We start from the raw sequence: 21999 nt of genomic DNA on the forward strand, positions 1-21999 counted from the left end.
AAGATGGATTAAGGTTGCAGATGAAAATAAGATTGCTAATTAGATGACTTTAAAATAGAGAGATGATCTTGGATTATCCAGGTGGGCCCAATATAATCACAAAGGTCCTTCATTATGGAAAAGGGAGGCAGAAAAGGAAGGGTCAGAAATGATGTGATATGAGAAAAACTTGACCTGCTGTTGCTGGTTTTGAAGATGGAGGAAGAGGGCCAGGAACCAAGGAATATAGGCAGCTTCTAGAAACTGCAAAGGTCAAGGAAACAGGTGTTCTACTAGAGACTCCAAAAAGGAACACAGACCTGCCAACATCTTGATTTTAGCCCAGTGAGACTTGAATTGGACTTCTCACCTACAGAATTGTAAGATAATAAATTTGTGTTGTCTTAAGCCATTAAGTTATGGTAACTTGTTACATTGTGGTAGGAAACTAACAGTTTCTTTCACCAATTCTGGAAAAATTTCAGCCATTATCACTTTAATATTGCCTCTTCATTCTTTTCTTCTGGAACTCTGATTCAACATATATCAACCTTTTTACTCTATCTTTCATGGCTTGTAATCTTGCTTTCATATTTGCTCTCTATTACATTCTGGGTAATTTCTTTAGATCTATTTCCCAGTGTACTAATTCTCTTTTCAGCTACATTTCTAATGATGTTCAACCCGTTCATTAAAATGTTCACTTCAACAATTATATATTTCATTTCTAGAGGTCTTATTTGGTTCCTTTGCAAATTGACTGGTCATTTTTTAACAACCTCTTGTTTCTTACTCAAATTTTCAACCTTATCTTTTATTTCTTTAAAGATGTTAAACATATTTATTTTATATTCTGTAACAATTCTAATATCTGAAGCTTTTCTGAAATTGCTTCTAATTCATCATACCTTTTTTTCTTGTGTTTTATAAATTGACTAAAAGCTCATGGTTCCTTTACATTATCTGTGGGAAATGTTTGAGGCCTGAGTTGAAGGGTGTTCTCTAGAGAGGATTTTCTTTTGCTTATACTAGCTGTCTATGGGTACTACCAACCTAGGACCAATTTAAAATAAAATTTCAGCATAAAGTGTTTGGGGCCACCTAGACATTAAGAACTGTGAAAGGTCTGAGATTTTACCTGCCACAGTTAGCCTGCCATAGTTGCATGGATTTTAGCAGAAGACATGCTACTCTTGTGACAGAGACTAAGGACAGGTTATTACTCAAACCAATAACAGTAGCTAGACTGTCAGCATTTGTGTTGGTTCCCCAAGTCCCAATTCCCACAGGGCACACAAAGCCGGCTAGGTGACATCTATACATGCAGTAGATCTCACTACAGGAAAGGAACACTGAACTTACAGAACATGGATATTTTATAATGGGCAGTAAGCATGCCTGCCTTTTTTCCCAGAGGTACATTATGGCTATCTTCCAAGGTTGTAAGCAAATCTGTCTCCAGAGGGAGGTGCCATCATTATCCTCCAAGACTGCTCACTATATAAACTGTTGAAAAGACAGTCAGTACCTCTGCTCACAAGATGTGCAGAAACTTGACAGAGTCATGAAGAATTATCTCCTAACAAGAGGTAGTTGAATTGGGCCACAAATCTTTGCTTGTATTTGCAAATTATTTGGGTAGCTTTTCCCTCCCTTCTATCTAGAGCCAAGGTCAAGACAGGTAAGGTGTCCTAGTTTGTTTGTGAGGATCTCCTATTAGACTCCCTACCTTGGCTGGGGTCTTGGCCTTGTTTCCTGTTCCCATATCCTTCATGGCCATTAGAACTCTAGTTCAAGGTCACCAGAATTTAGAAGATACCCTCCACCCCCCAGAAAATCTTCCTTTTGTGCTTGTTTTCCTCTCCAAATTCCTGCTTTCACTTGGCTTTTGGCCTCTGAATGTTCCTTAACTTTTTGCTAGCTCAGTAATGTATCTGAACAGATGTTTCTCATGTTCTATGCAGGTTTGTGTGTGTGTGTGTGTGTGTGTGTGTGTGTGTGTGTGAGGGTTATTCTGTGTCTCTAATCTCCCATACTGCCACGGTGGCTGAAATGGAGGGAAGATAATAATGATTGGAGCTTTGGGTATCATGAGTCATCTGTATGAATGCTGGAGTCATCTGTATGAATGCTGGAGTCATCTGTATGAATGCTGGAGTCATCCAGAAATCTGGCAGGCTTAGAAAAGAATATACTTAACCAACATGATTAGGAAATGAGGCTTTTTAGTTGACTAGATTTTTCCTCTAGTTATCTGAAGAATCGTCTGCTTTGGGAGTAATACCACCCCACTTAAGGCTGTTATACACAGGAAGCAAAGCCTCAGGATTCTCTAAGTTGTATATAGTCACTGCACACAGTTGTGAAACAGGAGGGAAGGGGGCAGGGCACTACCTTTAAAAGAATGACACAGCCATTGAGGATAAGACATAAACTGGTTAGAATTGATTCGGCCCAAGATGGCGGAAGATTTGACCTTCAGTAGACCTTGAGCCTCATTATATGCTCATTGTAATACATTAGCATGCTAAATGACACACCCACAGGTGCCATGACAGTTACAAGGCCGACCATAAAAGGCCAAAAAGTGGGCGGTGGCCCAATACCCACCGGGAAATCTCCGTGCCTTCTCCAAAATAGTTGGAATAATTCTCCCACTTGTTAGCCTATGAAATTACCCAGCCCATAAAAATGGCCCACACTCTTGTCTATGGAGTGTGTATCTCCCTGAATAAACCTGCTTTCCCACTTAGTTCTCAGGGAAGAGTCCCCTTGCCTGCCTGCTTGTATCCCTCACAAGTGTCTTATATTAATAAATCTACTTGCCTATCATTTTGCCTCTCACTGAATTCCTTCTGTGCTGAGACATAAAGAACCTGAGCTTCAGGACTTCCCTGGTGGCGCAGTGGTTAAGAATTCGCCTGCCAATGCAGGGGACATGGGTTCGAGCCCTGGTCTGGGAAGATCGCACATGCCACGGAACAACTAAGCCCGTGTGCCACACTACTGAGACTGCGCTCAAGAGCCCGCAAGCCACAACTACTGAGCCTATGTGCCACAACTACTGAAGCCCACGCGCCTAGAGCCCATGCTCCGCAACAAGAGAAGCCACCGCAATAAGAAGCACGTGCACCCCAACAAAGAGTAGCCCCCGCTCGCCACAACTAGAGAAAGCCTGCCCGCAGCAACGAAGACCCAACGCAGCCAAAAAATATATATATATAAATAAATTAAAAAAAAAAAAAAAAAGAACCTGAGCTTCAGTAAGTCCGGACACCACGTGAAAAAAAAAAAAAAAGACGTGGGCTTGAGTCCCAGCCCGTGGGCTCAAGTCCCAGTCTGACTTTTGGCTACGTTCGAATCCCATGTGAGAGGTGTGATTGGGTTTGAGTCCCATTGTGAGACTAGGTGTGAGGTTTCAGCTGCATTCGTTGATTATTTTGTTGGCAATTTTAGAAATGCTGTGTCTGTTCAATTTCATACCTTTGCCATAGTAACTACTTAGATCGCTGTGGTGTCAACACACTCTGAGAATCTGCTACTCAGTGTGGCCCAGGATCAGCAGCACCAACTGCGTGCAGTTAGAAATGCAGATGCTCAGGCCCTTCCCCAGCCCTACTGAATCTGAATCTGCATTTTAACCAGATCCTCAGGTGGTTCATCTGTACATTAATGTTTGAGAAGTACTGCCCTAGAAAAATGCTCTCAAGGTGCAGTTGCTGATGACTCTAGCAGTAATAAAATTCGGAGGTGGTTATAATACAATGGAGAAAGCATGATTTAAAGAATCAGAATTGGAGGTCCACTCCTAAATAACTGTGTGACAGCAAATCACTTAACATATCTAAATGTAGGATCTTATTTCACAAGATTGTTAAAGGGATAAAAAGATAAGGTATGTTAAAAAGTGCCTATGACAGTGCCTATCACATGGTAGGTATGCAGTAATGCTAGTTTATTTACTTTCCTTTTTCATGTCTTGCCTGGAGAGAATAAAATAACTTTTCCCTGTATCACTCAAGTGTGTAGGAGACACCATTTTTATAAATCCATGAGAAATGATAGGTATTAAAATAATGACCAGTTCTTCATGAATAGGTAAGATATAAATTATAAAAGTTTCCATAAAGAATGAAATAGTTTATGAGACACATACAGAAAAGTTTAAATTACAACAAATTAGAATCAGTGAAAGTAGAATAGGAAAACACCTACCACATAGCCTAACGCAGTTACTATAGGCGAGTCTGAAATATTAACACTGAGCTTCCTAATCACCAAATCAAAAAGGAAAACTCAGTAAATTACATAAGGAAATTATTCCAGAGACAATTTCTTTGGTATTAAGGTCCAAAAGGAATGTATCACATAGGTCCTTTTCCAAGGAGCATCAAACAATTTAATGGGATATATTTCAAGGGTGCAATTAGAAAGTAGTTGTTAAGATAATGAAAATGTGACTTTTAAGGGGTCTATGGTTCTTTATACTTGCAGACTAAATACAGATGGAATATAGACTGAATTTTTTCTTCTTCCTTAATTACTAAAACCCAGCAGAGGCTGAAAAAAATTCTTAATAAGCTCTTTAGAAATGGACTATCTCTAATTCTTGGGAGACTTAATTTACACAATCAGAGGAATATTTTATGTATCAGTTACAGACAGGGATGCTAAAACTTCAGCCAGAATTCTTCTAATCTCTATAGAAGGCATGTAGACAACTGGAAGAAAATATTCTTTTGTACCTACCAATAGGGACCAACCCTTCATCAGCTTATAAATATTATTAACTTACTCTTCCCATGAGCTTCACTCTCAGTAAAATAAATGAAGGTGTATATAGATATTTAAAACCTCCCAACTTAAGCCAGTTGATATCTTATGTTTTATTACGATTTTAAAATGAAAATATTAGCATAGAATTCCTATGAATTCCCTAACAGTTTAAAACAAAAATGCATGATCAGAAATGTTTGGGAGATACCCTATATGAAAAATATTATGGCAAATTATCCATAGTCTATAAACTATTGTGAGGTTTTTTGTTTTTTTGTTGTTGTTTACTCCACACTATAAATGGATATCCCTTTTTATTAATACAAATTAGATCTATACCATTCTTTTAAATGGCTGCAGGGTAATCACTGAAGGGATATGCTATTATTTGTTTAACCATTATTTAAATGGGTTTCTAACTTTTATCATAAAAACCATAGTCACGTTCATCTTTGTACATATAACTTTGCACACTTGCCTGATTCTTTTCTTTTTTTTCCCAGTTAAGTTAGTGCTTTATTTCTTCATTCTCCGCAGAATACTGATTCTGTAACACTGAATACAGTCTGATATGTATCATTACAACAAAACTTTCTCTTTATGAAAGATTAGCAAAAATACATCAGCAAGGATATAACTAGTGCTTTTACTAAAACATATCATAATCATAAAACCAAATGATCACACACAATAATCTTCACATATGACATACCATTGATATTGTTCCTGTTCAACAAATTTTGGATTTCATCCTTATTATGTTTCAGTACTCTTTTTATTTTAGGTTCAACTAATAAAGAAGTAACATTTCAGAAGTGTTAAGACTGATTAGTATCATTGCTTACGTATATTAATCACCTGCCAAAGACACTAGCTTGCCTGATTTTTTTTTAAATTGAAGTATAGTTGATTTAAATATTGTCTTAGTTTCAGGTGTACAGCACAGTGATTCAGTTTGCAGCCAAAGGGTGCAAAAAGGGGTAGTGACGTGACAGCATTGGAGAAGAGGAAGGAAAATACCAGAGGAAATGACAGAGCAAAATGAATGAAAAATACCCACACCCAGACACATCCCTATGAAAGATTATATCTTCAAGATTACAGAACAGATGCTAAACATTTCTATGGAAAAAATAGGACACTTAAAAAAAGGGGTAAAACAGTCTTATAACACATCTGAACCACTGAATGTTAGAAAGTAGTGGGGGTAATGCCTTCATGGTTCTGAGAAAAATTCATTTTTAACTTGGAATTGTATACGAAGACAAAAAAAATAATCAGATATAAGAATGTGGAAAGCAACCAATCTAATCCTTGCTCATTGAGGAGCTCATAGACTACCTGGGAAGAAAGACAGATAAACATGATATGCGTAAGATAAGCAAAGTGCAGAGAGGTCTCACAGGATGTTACCAGTATGGATGAGGGGCACCCAAGCTAGTCTGGGGGAGGGAAGAGAAGACTTCCTGAAAGAGATGATCCTGAGTTGAGCCTTAAACCATGAGGAAACAACTTAGTAAATCTCTTCAATAAATTTCCTTGACTTAGATACGGCTGTTAAGAGAAATTTTATCCATATTCAAATTTGACTTCCACATAGCTTATAAACTGGTCATGACTAAGGGCATAAGCATTAAAAAAGTCATTACTTTGCTTACTAATCCCATCACATATGCAGTGTGATATGCAAGATTTGCAGCTCAGTGCTCCTCACGACTAACCCATTGGAAGCTGGGCGAACCGACCTTTCCTTTTTTTTTAAAATAAATTTATTTATTTATTTATTTTTGGCTGCATTGGGTCTTCGTTGTTGCGCGCGGGTTTTCTCTGGTTGCGTCGAGCGGGGGCTACTCTTTGTTGTGGTGCGGGGGCTTCTTATTGCGGTGGCTTCTCTCGTTGCGGAGCACGGGCTCTAGGTGTGCGGGCTTCAGTAGTTGCAGCACGCGGGCTCAGTAGTTGTGGCTCGTGGGCTCTAGAGCACAGGCTCAGTCGTTGTGGCGCACGGGTTTAGTTGCTCTGCAGCACGTGGGATCTTCCCGGACCAGGGCTTGAACCCGTATCCCCTACATTGGCAGGCGGATTCTTAACCACTGCACCACCAGGGAAATCCGACCTTTCCTTTTGACTTGAACAAACTGTTGAAACCATCACTTTATTCTTTCATTCTCTACCTATGTCAAATAAACTCATTTTTTAAATGTTTAGATCAAACTTTTCAAATTCCTTACTGGCATGTGATTAGGCCTTATTAATTTCTGGGTGGTTATCATTTATTTGTTTTTTTGTTTAACACCTAGGGCAGGCTGCATTCTGGTGTCAGGGAACAATTCATGCTATAGTGGGGCTAAGAAGTTTAAAGAATGAAAGGATAGGGACTTCCCTGGTGGCACAGTGGTTAAGAATCCGCCTGCCAATGCAGGGGACACGGGTTCAAGCCCTGGTCCGGGAAGATTCCCACGTGCCGCGGAGCAACTAAACCCGTGCGCCACAACTACTGAGCCTGTGCTCTAGAGCCCACAAGCCACAACTATTGAAGCCCGCGCACCTAGAGCCTGTGCTCTGCAGAGAAGCCACCGCAGTGAGAAGTCCGTGCACCGCAACGAAGAGCAGCCCACGCTCGCTGCAACTAGAGGAAGCCCGCGTGCAGCAACGAAGACCCAACGCAGCCAAAATAAATAAATAAATTTTAAAAATCAAATTATTTAAAAGAAAATACACGTACCATAAAATTTATTTAAAAAAAAACAAAAACAAAAAAGAAAGCCCAGTCTGGGGATCCCAAAGATTCTCTCTCACTCCCACTGAATGTGGTGTGGGTTAAGTGAAGGACCATTTTCTTCCCTTTTTCAGGATGGCCCCTCATTCAGAGACAGAGTCAAAGCTCAGGCACTATCCTGGGTTGAATAGCGTCCCCCCCAAATTCATGTCCACCTGGAATCTGAGTGTGATCTTATTTGGAAATAAGGTCTTTGTAGATGCATACAAGTTACAACAAGGACATACTGGATTAGGTTGGGGCCTAAATCCAATATGACTGATGTCCTTTTAGGAAGAGGGGGATTTGGACACGGACACAGATGAAAGAAGGCCACGTGAAGATAGAGCCAGATATTGGAGTTATGCTGCCACAAGCCAAGGAATGTCAAGGCTTACCAGCAACCACCAGAATCTAATGGAGAGGCATGGAACAGATTTTCCCTTTGGGCCCCTAGAAGGAACCAACCCTCTGTATATCTTTTTTTTTTTTAATTAATTAATTAATTAAAAAAATTTATTTATTTATTTATTTATTTTTGGCTGAGTTGGGTCTTTGTTGCTGGGCACGGGCTTTCTCTAGTTGTGGCGAGCGGGGGCTACTCTTTGTTGCGGTGGGCGGGCTTCTCACTGCTGTGGCTTCTCTTGTTGTGGAGCACGGGCTCTAGGCACACAGGCTTCAATAGTTGTGGCACACGGGCTCAGTAGTTGTGGCTCACGGGCTCTAGAGCGCAGGCTCAGTAGTTGTGGTGCCCGGGCTTAGTTCCTCTGTGGCATGTGGGACCTTCCCGGACCAGGGCTCGAACCCGTGTCCCCTGCATTGGCAGGCGGATTCTTAACCACTGCGCCAGCAGGGAAGTCCAGAAGTATTCTTTTTTGAATATACAATATCGATTACTTCTTGGCTCAAAAGTCTTCAATGGCTTTTTATTGCCTATAGACTGAGGAAATCTAAAGCTTCTGCTTGACATATATAGGTCTTCATATTCTGACCTCTGCTTATCTCTCCAGTCTCTTCTTAGCCATCATCTATTTCCTGCCTTAATCTGTAATGTTCAAGCTATTTGCATTTGTCAGAATATATCAGGTTCTGTCAATGATATATACACATGCCATTCTGCCAGAAATAATTCTTTGCTACTTCCCCACGTGTCCTTCAAATAAGATTATTTAAATTTTGGCTGAAAACTACCCCCTTAATGACGCCTACCCTGACTCTTCTGGAAGTCCTCCTATTCTATTATTGCTCTTTGTACCCACATAGTTTTTAATTTGTTCGCATGTTTATTTTTTCAATACATTTTAGTCCCTGATGGAAAAGACCAATTTTCATCTGGTATCTCCAGCACTTATCATAGTGCCTGGAAATAACAGAAACTCGGATACTTCATGATTTACTTCAAGATCTGAGGAAGTTTCCCAGGAAACATTGTTGTAGTAAGTAAACAATTCCCCCCACCCCACCCCCACGCCTCTCTCTAGTTTTCCAGGTTTCTTCCAAAACCTAGCAGGCGGGTCACTACTATTAACTTTCCTTACCACTTCAGGTAGAATTGACTATTTCCTGCTCTATGCTCCCACTGAATGTGGTATGTAAGTCCCATCCCAGCACCAACCATGTTTAAGATTGCATCCCAAGCATTTGCTATGTTTTATGCACGCAATAATGAATCAACGTTCACCTTGATAAAGGAGACTTTCTTAAACATTCTAGGACAACGTCACCATTATGCATAAACCGTAAAAATTCCTTTACAATCCAACCCAAATGATTGTTTTCAAAACGCTGCGTTCCGCAGGAACCTTAATTGTCTTTAGACAGATGGCCAAAAGCTTGGCTGTGGGAATCACATATGGTAAGAGGAGACCATGACTAGAGCGCCAAGAAAAGGATGATTGGCTGACTAGGGCGCAGAAGTTACATGTTCTCTCGCCGATGCTAGAAGTAGGAAACCGCTGAATGTTCAGCTTTTGAAATACGGTTTTTGCATCGTAAAGAAAAAAGATTATCCTATCAGGAAGAACCTAGCACATGCAATTACCAATCAAGAGTCGGAAAGAAGCCAAAGCCTGGGGATACCCACGCACCAACGAGGACGTCATTCTCTCTTCTCCGCCAATGAGCGGCTGGATGGGGGCGGGGTAAGAGGCGGGACAATTGCTACAAAAAAACAAACAACAATCTTCAGTACAACTGCCCTAACCACAGTCCTTCCCTCGTAAACCGCTGGAGCAAACTGCTGGGCAAGGCGCTTGTTAAACACTTTCCACTCTCCTTCTCGCACGGGGGCAATTATAATAGAGTACCTTCCTTGCACCAGAAGAAGCGCCTTCTTTCCACCAGCTCCCACAGACTCGCAGAAAGCACACTGCAACTTTGAGCTTTCTACCTTCACAAGAACTGGTGGTAGTCCAACGCTACCTGAGGGGGGGCGGTCTCAGTGCGCAGGCGTGCACGCCTTGTGAAGGTGGGGCTGTAGTGGCCCACGGCAGCCTGGGAGTTGTATTTCCTTCAGCCGCAAAACTCAAACCATTCCTGAGGCCTGAGGAACTACATTTCCCAGGAGTCTCCGCGATCTCGGGGCGGGCGGGCTGGTTCGTTAATGAGCTCGAGGAAGCCGCGGCGCGGCCCACCAGGTTCCAAAACAAGGAAATGAAGGGGGGAGGCGGGACTGGGGGTTCCTGCGGGAGCCGCCGCCGCCGCTGCCGCGGAGGAGGAGGAGGTGGAGGAGGTGGTTGCCGCGGCCGCCGAGGAGTCCCTTGCTGAAGGCGGATCGCGGGGCGGCGGGCGACGCGCGCGCGCGCCCGAGAGGTGGCCCGAGAAGTGGAGCGGCGGTCGCGGGGGGAGGAGGAGGAGGGACTGAGCGGCGGCGGCCCCCGCGTTCCGGTGCCTCTATGGGGAAAGCAGACAATGGATTATGATTTCAAGGCGAAGCTGGCGGCGGAGCGGGAGCGGGTGGAGGATTTGTTTGAGTACGAAGGGTGCAAAGTGGGACGCGGCACCTACGGGCACGTCTACAAGGCGAGGCGAAAAGATGGGTAAGAGCAGGGGCGGGGGGAGTAGGCTTGCTCGGGTCCTAGCTCTGCCCGAGACCGCGCGGGATGGGTGGGTCGGAGCCGGGTCGGGCCGTGCCCGGGGGGCGAGGCGGAGGTGGTCGCGGGGCCGCGTCCCGGGGCAGACTCTGAGGGACGTGGGTTCTGCTCGCCCCCCGCGCGGCCCCGTCGCACCCCTTGAACTCCCGCGGCGCAGCCCGGTCGGGGGGCGTAGGTCCGGTCCTGCGGGGCGCCCTCCGCGTGCATGGAGCTGGCGGCGGGACTCGAGTTGGGACCTCGGTGGGAGGTGGAGTTTGTGGGTGTCTGGTCTCCAGGGGAGACGCGGAGGGCTGGGAGAGCTCCGCCGAGGAGTTGCCGCTCCGGCCTTGGGCTGGTGACGGTCGTGGTGGAACTTCCAATCGGCTGAGCGCCTCCCGGGGGCGGCGGTTTGAAACCTAGCCGAGGAGTCCGTCGGACTGCCGTGCGTCTGGGTCCTCGCCAGCCTCACGGGTCTGAACTGTTGGGCACCTTCGCCCTTGGGGCCAGCCAACCCGATGGCCCCTCCGCGCAGTCCCTCAATCCCAGTCGTATACCCGGCCACTTCTCCACGCCGCTTCGCCTGCCTCCGATTTCGATTTCTCACGTTCTCAATTCCGCACCTTTCCTCGAATGTAGGACCTTCTGAGAGATTAACCGCGTTTTGCTCGCAGAACTTGAGTTCGCTCTGGTAACTCATTTCCCCGCACCTTGGGTATTCTTAGGTCCTCCATTCCATCCTCTGCCAAATGACTGCGTGCTGAGGTTTATGGGGCACCTAGATTATCCAGAAAGGAATTCGAGTAACACAGAGCTGGGCCTGAACCTTTGTTTTCCTGGGAGTTGAGGGAGAATCGTAGGAACCCTTTAGGAAGCCCTTACTGATTGTTCTCGTAGGAGGAGAGCTGGAGGTAGTATTGAGAATGCCTATCCTTCGTACTGGAGGGCACACGGCTCGTACTCCAGGACAGGTGGAACCAGTTCTCTGCCTGCGAAGGGTGGGTTAAAACCATTCGTCACCTCAGGGCCCATCCTGGCAGGAGTTCCCCTTCCCCGGAGTTGGGGAGCCCGGGAACATCTGCCTATCCCGCTTAAACTTTAAAGACGATCAAACTATGTGGATGAGAGTTTTTAGGATCGTAGCGAAACATTTCTGAATGAACTGAATATCAGCCACAGTGACATTAGTAAGACCTGAAGTGCTGCTTATCGTTCTGCACACTCTCTGGGTTGATTGATGAACTCTAGGATCAAAGTAGGTAGGGGGGTTTGTGTATGTGTGCGCGCGCGCGTGCGCGCGCTTGCTAATTTTATACAGGGAAGGAGCAAGCACAACTTTATAAACCTTTATCATAAAGTATGGTGAAAACTACAAGGTACTTTACAAGTGTAAAGGATTATTATTATTGCAAATAATTTTTTGTCTTGTAAGTGAACGGGCCCCATAGTACTCAGTTGTTTGTAAACTTTTCTCATAATTCCTTAGTTAATTGCCAGGTGTCCTTGGATGAGTGTCTTGGAATGTGAAGTACTATAATTAACTTGTGTTTTGTTTTTGGAATATCCACTCTACTTGTTATACTGGTGTTCCTGTGAGAATCTTATCAGATATATTTGGGGAAAGCACATCTAGCTTTCCTATTTCGGCAGTAGCATTACAAAACAAATCAGAGGTGCTGTTTTTCATACTCCTCATGCTAACTTTATAATATATTTGGACTGGAATTTTAAAAATGTATTTTAATTTTGTTTTTAAAAAAAGCTTTTTTTTTTTTTTTTTTTTTTTTTTTTAGCAAGCAGCTTTTAAGAAAAGTTAAATTCTGCTTCTGAATTGTATTTGAATAGCACGGGCTACAACAAAGAACAGATAATTTAATTCCCGCTTATATTTGTTCTTTTTGAATATTTTCCCCTCTAATAAAATTCTTGATTTGAATACACTTCCTTCTTGAGTGAAATTTGTTTAATTAGAATTAATAAAGCTTCTTTAGTAGAGTAAGATCAGTTTGTATATCTTCAAAATACATGCTTTAAAAAAAAACTTTCAGGATCTGAAAGCATTATTTTAAATCACTAAATTACATGTAAGAAAAATCGGTATAAAGGTTCTTTTTCTTGGACCAAGAGTCTAGTTGAGATTTAAGGCTTTATAGTAAACACCCACATTTCTTGTGGGTTGGTAGCAGGATTAGTTTTATGTTCATTGATACCGGCGATTTGAAAGAACAGAAAGTTTTTAGTGATGGTTCTAAGCTGATACAGATTCGCATAGTAAAGGATTTTACACTCTGATCATGATAAATTACAGTATAGCTCTTTCCAGAATTTATTTTGGTTAACTCAGAAAGATGTATAATGCTATTTTAGGGAGCAAGAGAGAAATCACGTGAGTACCTTAAAGAGGAACTATTCTGGTGTATGTAATGTAGCATATAACCCCAAAATTGTTCAGGTCTCTAGAAGAAACACTGGAAGAAGTAATGTAACATAAAACATCATTAGAAAAGCCTCTGCTTATAGTTTAATACTAGAGTTTACAGAACCTTAGAATGTTGTTTCCCGTGAAATATGACTTTAACTTAGGCTGTATTAATTATGCTACATAAATTAATAATGGACTGGAAATGCAAGATTTACATCTGGGTTTTTCACCTTTAATAAAAATGTTATTTGTTCCATCTTTTTGTTTTGAAGGAAGGGGGTCTTTTGACCCAACTATCCTTTTTTTTTTTTTTTAAAAATCAGGCTTAGAAGTTATTCTTGAAGAGAAACCAGTTTAGAATATTTCTAGACTTTTTATGAGCAAGAATTTGTAATACAGTTTTCAGCATTAGGAAAAAGTCACATAACAGTATGGTTACAAACCTCAAGACCATATTTATCAAGTTTGAAACACTTCTTGTTTTGATTGATAAAGGACTATTGTTAAAAAGTTCTTTTGTGAATAAGAGGTTCAGGCAAACATGATTCCATAGACTAGTGTTATGTCTGAAAACTGTTGTACCCAACAATATTACCATTGAACTTTGCAACATTCATTTAGTCTTTTGAACCACTCCAATAAAAGAATGCTGCTTTTTGGAGTTATTTTGAAATATAGTAATTGAAAGTGAAATGGCTGACAGAGTTATCTTACTGAGTTTCAGTTTTGCCTTAGGGTTTCAGATGAGAAGTAGTTGGTAACTACATGTCTTAATGTCTGTCATGAATCCTTCACAATAAATGTAGTATGTTTTTAACGGGTTTTTCACATTTTGTTCGTAGTTAAAATAGGTAATTGTATTTGCATTTTTTTGGAGACCTCCCAAAGATTAAAGATGTATCCCTATGATCATAGTATTTTAGAGCTTTCAAGAGTTTCAGATCATCTAGTCTAATTTCTTCTTTTTACAAATTAGAAAACCAGAGCTTTTAGAAGTTGTCATGCCCATAGTCTTGGCAAAGACAAGCCTGTAATCCAGATCTCTTGACTCTTGAGCTCTTGTATTTCCTAATGTGTTTTCCCTCCTAATACCTTGGGAGAAAAAACAAAAAAGACCACATTGCTTCCACTTTTGACAATCTCATTGTATAAACTTCTTCCATGCAAAGGATACTACATCTGTACCGAAAAATATGGAAAAGGGAAAGTATCACATATGAGGGGCATTTTAAAAACATAGGAGTTCAGGCCTGGAGATTCTACCACATGCAGTTGCTTCTCTTCATCTGGTTTCTCTTCATCTTCAGTCTCATTACTTTTGACCATCATCTCTGATTTGCGTAATAGCCGAATTGGTCTCTGCCATTAGTCTTGCCTCACTGTAGTCCAAGATCCAAGTTGCTGCCAGTGTTACAAAATAAAATCAATCATGTCATATCTCTTCTTGTAAAGCTGTAGATTCTCTGTGGCTCATACGGTTACATCAGATCTTAATTCCCTAGTTTGGCGTGTAAAGCCATTTGCATTTGGATCTTAAAGTCTTTAGTCTTTACAGCCTTTACGCCTGCCACCACCTCCCTCCTTTTTTCCCAGTGTGTTCAAGCCATATGCTTCTGTAGCATTCAACTGCTCATTTTTTCCCTAAGATTTGCTAAGTCCTTTTCATGTCTCATTTTCTTTTTCTGCACTCAAACCAGAATGGTGTTGGTCTGCCATTCCTCTCTCTTCCTTCCCCCTCCCACAAACCTGGGAAACTCCTGCTCCCACTTCAATACCCAGTTCAGATAGCTTTTCTTCTAGAAGTCTTCCCTTAGTTACCCAGTGTACTCATTATCTGTGCTTCTGCCCTTCTTGGTCTTATGTGTATAATATCGCTGTGATACTAGTCTGCGCCATAAACTATTAACTACAAACGGATCATCATCATCCTGTTTCCAGCAACTTGTACAGGGTTGGGTATGTAAGCACACTCAAAAATTGTATTAAATTTTTAAAAAAATGCCCTAAATTGGAAAACATATATATATTTTTTCTGTTCTGGTAAACATACTTAACTGGTGTTTTCAGTAATTGTTTTGAAAGCCTGAAATATGGGGATGCTACATGAGATAAGCAGTTCAATGTAAATATGTAACATTAACTAGGTCTAGTGTAATTTTTTCTGTAAGAAATAATGTGCTGCTTTCCGAGACAGTTGATACATTTCTTTTAATAGTTTGATAAGTAACATGGGTAATTTTTTGAATTATTAAGCACTTTTTTTTCCTCTTAGGCCAGTTCTTCTAAAATTGCTAGACTGTAGTAATCTGTCTTCTCTGCTTTTACTAGCGATGTTATAGAGATGCTTAGAAAACGTCAGCATTCAAACATATTTTAGGAAATTTTTTGGTATTATGGATTCATGTTAAACTAAATACTTTTATCACTTAGTAAATCAAGTGGACATCAGCTTGTTTAATTGGTTCTTTATGCACTGCAAGCCTTAAAAACTTTGTTTTTGGGGCCCAGGGGAATGTTCTTTTCAATGAAATCTGATTGTCTAGAGCACTGGCTGACAAACTTTTTCTGGAAAGAGGCAGAAACGAAATATTTCAGGTTTTGTGGGCCATACCTACCATCTATGTCACAATTACTTGAATCTGTCATAGTAGTGCCAAAGTATCCACAGACAATGTATAAATGAATACAAATTAGAATGTGTTCCAGGAGGAAAAAAAAAAAAAAAAGGTGGTGGGCTGTATTTGGCTCACAGGCTTTAGTTTGCCAGCCCTTAGTCTAGAGCAGTGATGTCCAGTAGGACTTTCTGCAGTGATGAAAATGCATCTGTGCTGTCCAGTATGGCAGCCACTAGCCACATGTGGCTCAAGAAATGCAGTTAGTGTGACCGAGAAACTGGCTAGTAGCTATGATATTGGACTTCTCAGGTTTAGAGTCTTTTGGAACAAGTGGCTTAGCAACACAATTCGTAAATCCATGAAGTGACCTTTTAATAAAAATGTATAAATGATGGTGTGGACAAATGAAATAGGAAAGTTTGTATTTTTTCTTTCATGTAATAGGAGAAAATTTGAGGCTGAAATAGTTTGATAAAGCAAACTAATACTTGAACTGAAAAGCTGTCAGTTTGTGAATGGAATCAATCAAGGATATTTGATTACTTTTCAAAAAATATTTCATTTTACAAAAAGAGCATATGTGTTTAGTAAGTAGTAAATGTGTGTGCATAAAAAAGCTTATATAATCTGGTTGCCACCCTCCATGTTTTGCCAAATCTGTAATTTGTGATACATTCAATGTGTTTGTTCCGAGTATTCTGATGCTTCAATAAATTCTTCAATGGCAAAAAAAAAAAAAAAAAGATTATACAATGTACTGTAAGCCTTCTCTTTCCCAGTCACCCTTTTCCCTTTCTAGAGGCAACCATTCTTGGTTTTCCTTTTTAGAGAGATTTTCTCAGGGGTGTGTGTGTTTAATGATAAATGGTAGTGTGCTGTACTGTTCCTGCTGTATATTTTTTAACCTTGTATATAACCTTGAAGATCATTACATATCTTATGTACAGAGATGCCTAGTTCCTTATAATAGTTTCATTATATTACATTGTATTGACTTACATAATTTATTTAACTATCCCTCTTGATGGACATTTAGGCTGTCTCCAGTCTTTTGCTAGTACACTGTGGTGAATATCCTTAGTAGGTACAGTATTTTGTGCATATTAGTATCGCTGTAAGTTAAGTTTCTAAAAGCTGTTTACTTTTGGAAGTAATGCCTTGAAATGATATGCAAATATGGTGATGTACCCGATATAAATCTCTAAAGACTGGAGACAGGAGGGCTGAGAATAAGGAAGAGAAATGTTAAGGCTTTAAAAATAATAATTATTAATACATACAAAATGAGTTCTAAATTATTAGTTTGCATAGGAAATGCAAGTTACTGTTTTAGCAGCATGGGAAAGACATGTCAGTTTTAGATAGGAAAAAAGTAGATCAATGGAAAGCGTTTTATTTTTTAGTACAATGGATGTCAATATGGATGAATTAAGAATTTTTACTTTTGTGTACTATATTTTTGAACTGGATATACTGGATAAAAAGTTAATATGTGATGTTAAATTGTGTGTTTTGCAAAATTCTGAAGTAGTATAGGGTGGGTTAGACATCAATATAGAAGGCTTGAAGGCAATATATTGCAATTTGGAATTTTCTTGGTGGTAAGTGATTAGACTAAGAGTATTCGACTAATGTGTTTTTAAAGATCAACTTGTTTGTTATCTTGTGATATTGTGACTATATAATTTAGTGCAGCTTTGGATTCCAAAATTAAAGGACACTTTGAACATTTTGAATTACCAGCATGACTATTTCCTTGAAAACAGGTAGTTTTTAAGGTCTAGAACCATAAAGAGGTAGCTAACAGAGCTATTTAAAGATTTTTGTCCATTTATAAATAGCTGATAGTCCAACACTTCCTGTAATAGCCATTTTGAGCATGCATTGTGCAGGATAAAAGAGAATCTCGAGAGAGAGGACAGGATGTAATTCAAGATACAAGCGTGCAGCAGTAGTTTTTTATTGAGGGTGTGAGTTCTTATACAGAAGTGGGTGATGGATCAAAGAGAAATAACCTGTAAAGTCCTCAAATAATTTATGTCCTTATAAAATATCTTTAATTTCTAATAGAGTCAGCCTTTCTAAAGGAAAAATATACCCTCCTTACAGAGGCTTTGAACTTGTATATTTTCTATTTAAAAATATTATTTCAGTGAGACTTTGTGGTTGATCTCAGTTACTAAGATGAATGCGGTCAGCATATGGATTTAATTACCAGGTAGGCCAGCTAACTTTGTTTTGTTCTGTGATCACAGACCAAAGCCCTGTCATGGCAAACTTTTGCAGATATCTATAGATATTTCAATTGGACAGAAAGGTAAGTCTATGGCTGCTGGAAAAATAAGGTAAAACTTTGGCTTCATAGGTGGGTTAGTTGCATCTTTCTGTAGAAAAGTTATTTCAGTTATGATTGTTAAATAAGCTCATTGGTGAGAGACCTAAGCAGTTTGAGGCACAAACTATTGTTGCTTTTTACAAAAGTTAGTTTCCTTTTCCCCTTTCCCTTTTACAATTATATTTGCATTTTTAAAAAATTAATTAAGTAACTTATTTTTGGCTGCATTGGGTCTTTGTTGCTGTGTGCGGGCTTTCTCTAGTTGCAGCGAGCGGGGGCTACTCTTCCTTGCGGTGCGTGGGCTTCTCACTGCGGTGGCTTCTCTTGTTGCAGAGCATGAGCTCTAGGCATGCAGGCTTCAGTAGTTGTGACATGCGGGCTTAGTAGTTGTAGCTCGCGGGTTCTAGAGCGCAGGCTCAGTAGTTGTGGCACATGGGCTTAGTTGCTCCGCGGCATGTGGGATCTTCCCGGACCAGGAATTGAACCCGTGTCCCCTGTATTGGCAGGTGGATTCTTAACCACTGCGGCACCAGGGAAGTCCCTAATTATATTTGCATTTTAAGAGTGACTTGAACCTGAGTGAATCCTATTGTTTTGGATTTTGGTGCAAATTAAAAAACTGTTTGTGACCTTCCTTTCTTCTGGAAATTTATATGTAATTTGAGCTTGTGTAATTTAAAAAACCAAAGTTCTATTAACTAAGTTCTCAGCAATCTTTTCATCTTTATAGTATATTTGTATCAAAGTGGAACTATTTTTATTTTTATGCTATTAATTTTTATCAAATTGGACTTCCCTGGTGGCACAGTGGTTAAGAATCCGCCTGCCAAGGCAGGGGACATAGGTTCGATCCCTGGTCCGGGAAGAGACCACGTGCCACAGAGCAACTAAGTCCGTGCGCTACAACTAATGAGCCTGCACTCTAGAGCCCGCGAGCCACAACTACTGAGCCATCGTGCCACAACTACTGAGGCCTGTGCTCCCAGAGCCCGTGCTCCGCCACAAGAGAAGCCACCGCAATGAAGAGTAGCCCCTGCTCGCCAAAACTAGAGAAAGCCTGCGTGCAGCAATGAAGACCCAATGCAGCCATAAATAAATAAATAGATAGATAGATAAATAAATAAATTAATAGTTGCACATGATTAAAAAACTCCCACAGTATTTCCTTCTCACTGTCCACTCCCAAGCCGCCTTCACTTCTCAGAGATAACCAGTGTTAACTGTTTCCGTTTTAAGTTTTGCTGCTGCTTATCATTATAACTTTAAGTAGCATATGTATAATTCTGTCTTGATTTATCAACTTTAGGCAGTTTCTGTTGACTTTCCATCAGAAAAGCTGAGCAATTTTGTGAGATTTCACTATCCCCTGTTTTCCTTTTTCCCATCTCAACCTTCAAATTTATTACCTTTGTTATTTAAATTTTTTTTGTGGTGAATACTTTTATGACTTTAAACTATAAACTTAAATTTCTTTTTCTTGGTTTGTCGATTCAGATATTATCTGTGGTCTTCCTCGTGTGAATGTTAAGGGAAGTAACAAATTTTTTTCCTGTTCTTTTTCTCCATCTCCTGATTTTTAGAGTATAATTTTTATAGCTTTCTAGTATATCCATAGCTTTTTGTCTGTGGATTGATTTAAAAAAGTGAACACTGGAAACCATTCAGCAGCTTTAAAATATTATGATTATGAAATTACTTATTGCTGAATGAATTAGTATATTGAGACCCATAGAGAAGGAAATGTACGCTTGTGTACCAAATAAGTGCTGCTTGAAACAGTCCTCCAGGTATTAATGTCCAATGGATCTTCTTTATTTTGCCCTTTTTTCAAGTCTTCTGGGTCATACTCAGCTAGCAGTTTTTCTTTATATCCCTTGGTTGGTTTTTCTTGGATTCTTTTTTGTTGCTGTTGGTTAGTTGAGGATATGTTTTTAAGTAGCTTTTTCATATGGGATGTATAGATTTTCTGAGTTCTTGCATGTCTGATAGTGTTTTTTGTCCTCATACTTGATTGATAGTTGGGCTGAATATAGAATTCTATATTAAGAATATTTTTTTTCTCAGAACCCAAAGCTGTTGCTTCATGGCTTCTGGCATTTCTTGTTGCTCATGGGAAGTTTCTATCTGGAAACGTGTTTTTTTCCCTCTATGGAACTCTTAGGAGTTTTCACTTGATCCATGCATTCTAAAGTTTCACCAAAGTCTGCCTTGAAAGTGTAAGTCTTTTTTTTTTTCTCCCCTTCATTTATCTAGCTTTGTTTCTTGTGTCTTTTACACATTACTTATTTTTTGAATAGATGATCTATGAACATAACTTCAACTTCAAAAGTTAAAAGGTGGTATTCAATAGCTTTAGTAGCATTCCTCCTACCTTCATGCCGTCACTTCCCTTTTCCAATCCTGCCAGTTTCTTATGGATCTTTTAAGTGGGCCCTTTCTTTTGTCTTTGGTTTAGGGCAATTTTTATCTCCTGTTATTTAGTTCTTCTTCTGTTGCCTCTTTTGTTCTCTTCTTCAGGTATGCTTATTAAGAAATGTTGACCTTTTATGCACTATATTCCCTGTCTCTTAAATTCATTCTCAGAATTTTCAACTCCTTCCCATCTACATTCTGGACGATTTCTTTTATTTAATTTTCTAGATTACCAATTTGGTCTTCAGTTGGGGTTGCTATTCTTTTATTCAGCACGAACTGGATTCAGGACTCTGCCTGAATTCAACAAGGCATTGTTTTAATAAAATAAATAAATTCCCTATTTATATTTAGGTTGTTTCTAACGTTTCACCATAATAAGCAGTTCTTCAGTGATTTTTTGGTTCTTTTTGCTATTTTTAGCTTTTCCTTCTTATTTTTCTTATAATCTGAGTGCTAGACCAAGACAATGGGAACATTTTCTGTTTTCACTCATAGAGAAATTATATTTTACTTATCAATGTATAGGGAATTATAATCAATATAATAACTTATTGAATTCTACTTTGTGTCTGATGCTGTGCTAGCTGCAAATTTGAGGCCCCTGTGTTTATAATATAGTTGGAAGGATTGAAACAAAATCTCTGGTTCACATTTTCCTAAATTTGTAAAAGCTGGTTATAATTCTTTAAAAATTTTCTTACCCAAACAGCTATCAAGAAGGGCACAACAGAGGTCAGTCAGGATAGGCAGATGCACTAGTATAAGGGATTGCTGAAAGGGGAAAGGGACCATTAGAAATGTCAGTTAGCAAAGACTAACACTTTTTTTTCCCTTGGCCGTGCCTTGCGGCTTGTGGGATCTTAGTTCCCTGACCAGGGATTGAACCCAGGCCCTCAGCAGTGAAAGTGCGGAGTCCTAACCACTGGACCACCAGGGAATTCCCTCTTTGTTCCTTTTCTGACATTCTAGTCTTAACTGAGGAGATCATTTACTTGCTGGTACTGGCTGCAAACATGTATTTAAAACTTTTGAGAGAATACAGTGCTCCACGGAGACTACTATAGTTATTTATATAAGCAGGATAATTCCCAATGTCTGGAGTGTACTTCAGACCCATGGTCCCCAAGACCCAAACCAATCAGAATCAAGTAAGTCAAAGAAAGACTCTATTAAATAAGTAACTTTCTTAAGACAACTGGCTTGTTTAGTGATCTTATGTAGCTGGGTCTCAATTTTCCCGGAAGTGTCAATCCAAGTCCAGTAAGTGGTGTTTGGCCATGTCATAGATAGCTCCTTGCTCAGTTAAAAGATAATCAAGGGTTATTCTGTTATCAAGAACAACCTGGCCAGAGAGTCTAGAGATTTTTGTTGGGCAGCTGTTGCTTTAGCAGTAGTTTCTGCAGTATCTTTAACAGTTAAGGAGAGGTTCTTGATCATAGCCTCATTTGCACTTACTCCTAGCCAAGGGAGAAGGGATCTGCCAAAGGAAGTGAATTTGAATCATGAATGCCTCCTGATAATTTAAAATTTAAGGTTTCTGTAGACCACACAGGCAGTTTTATTCTGGTTACCTTCCCTTGTGTCCCCTTCTTTGTAAAGAGCCTAAATACAGGTTTCCCTGTATTTAGGCTCTT

At 40.1% G+C, this 21999-nt stretch overlaps 1 protein-coding gene and 1 non-coding gene across 9 annotated transcripts in view; one reads left to right on the forward strand and one right to left on the reverse strand.

Annotated features, from left to right (window-relative positions):
• Positions 1–10272: 10272 nt before the first annotated feature.
• The window catches only part of CDK19 (cyclin dependent kinase 19), a 171667-nt gene continuing 159940 nt past the window's right edge, over positions 10273–21999 (forward strand). For 4 of the 8 annotated variants that reach the window (XR_005022191.1, XR_005022190.1, XR_005022192.1 and 1 more), the window contains exon 1: positions 10440–10548. Coding sequence is in view for 3 of the 8 variants with exons in the window: in XM_036871868.1 (XP_036727763.1) it covers positions 10545–10548 (4 nt within the window). In the remaining 5 variants the exon portion in view is untranslated. Of the gene's footprint in view, positions 10549–21999 lie in introns of all 8 variants that reach the window. The other 4 variants (XM_036871869.1, XM_036871873.1, XM_036871874.1 and 1 more) reach the window with 4 other exon arrangements.
• TRNAE-UUC lies at positions 21230–21302 on the reverse strand. The gene has a single exon. It is a non-coding gene; the product is annotated as a tRNA-Glu (tRNA).

The sequence above is a fragment of the Balaenoptera musculus genome, chromosome 12 (genome assembly GCF_009873245.2).
Source record: "Balaenoptera musculus isolate JJ_BM4_2016_0621 chromosome 12, mBalMus1.pri.v3, whole genome shotgun sequence".
In the NCBI taxonomy this organism is placed as follows: domain Eukaryota; kingdom Metazoa; phylum Chordata; class Mammalia; order Artiodactyla; family Balaenopteridae; genus Balaenoptera; species Balaenoptera musculus.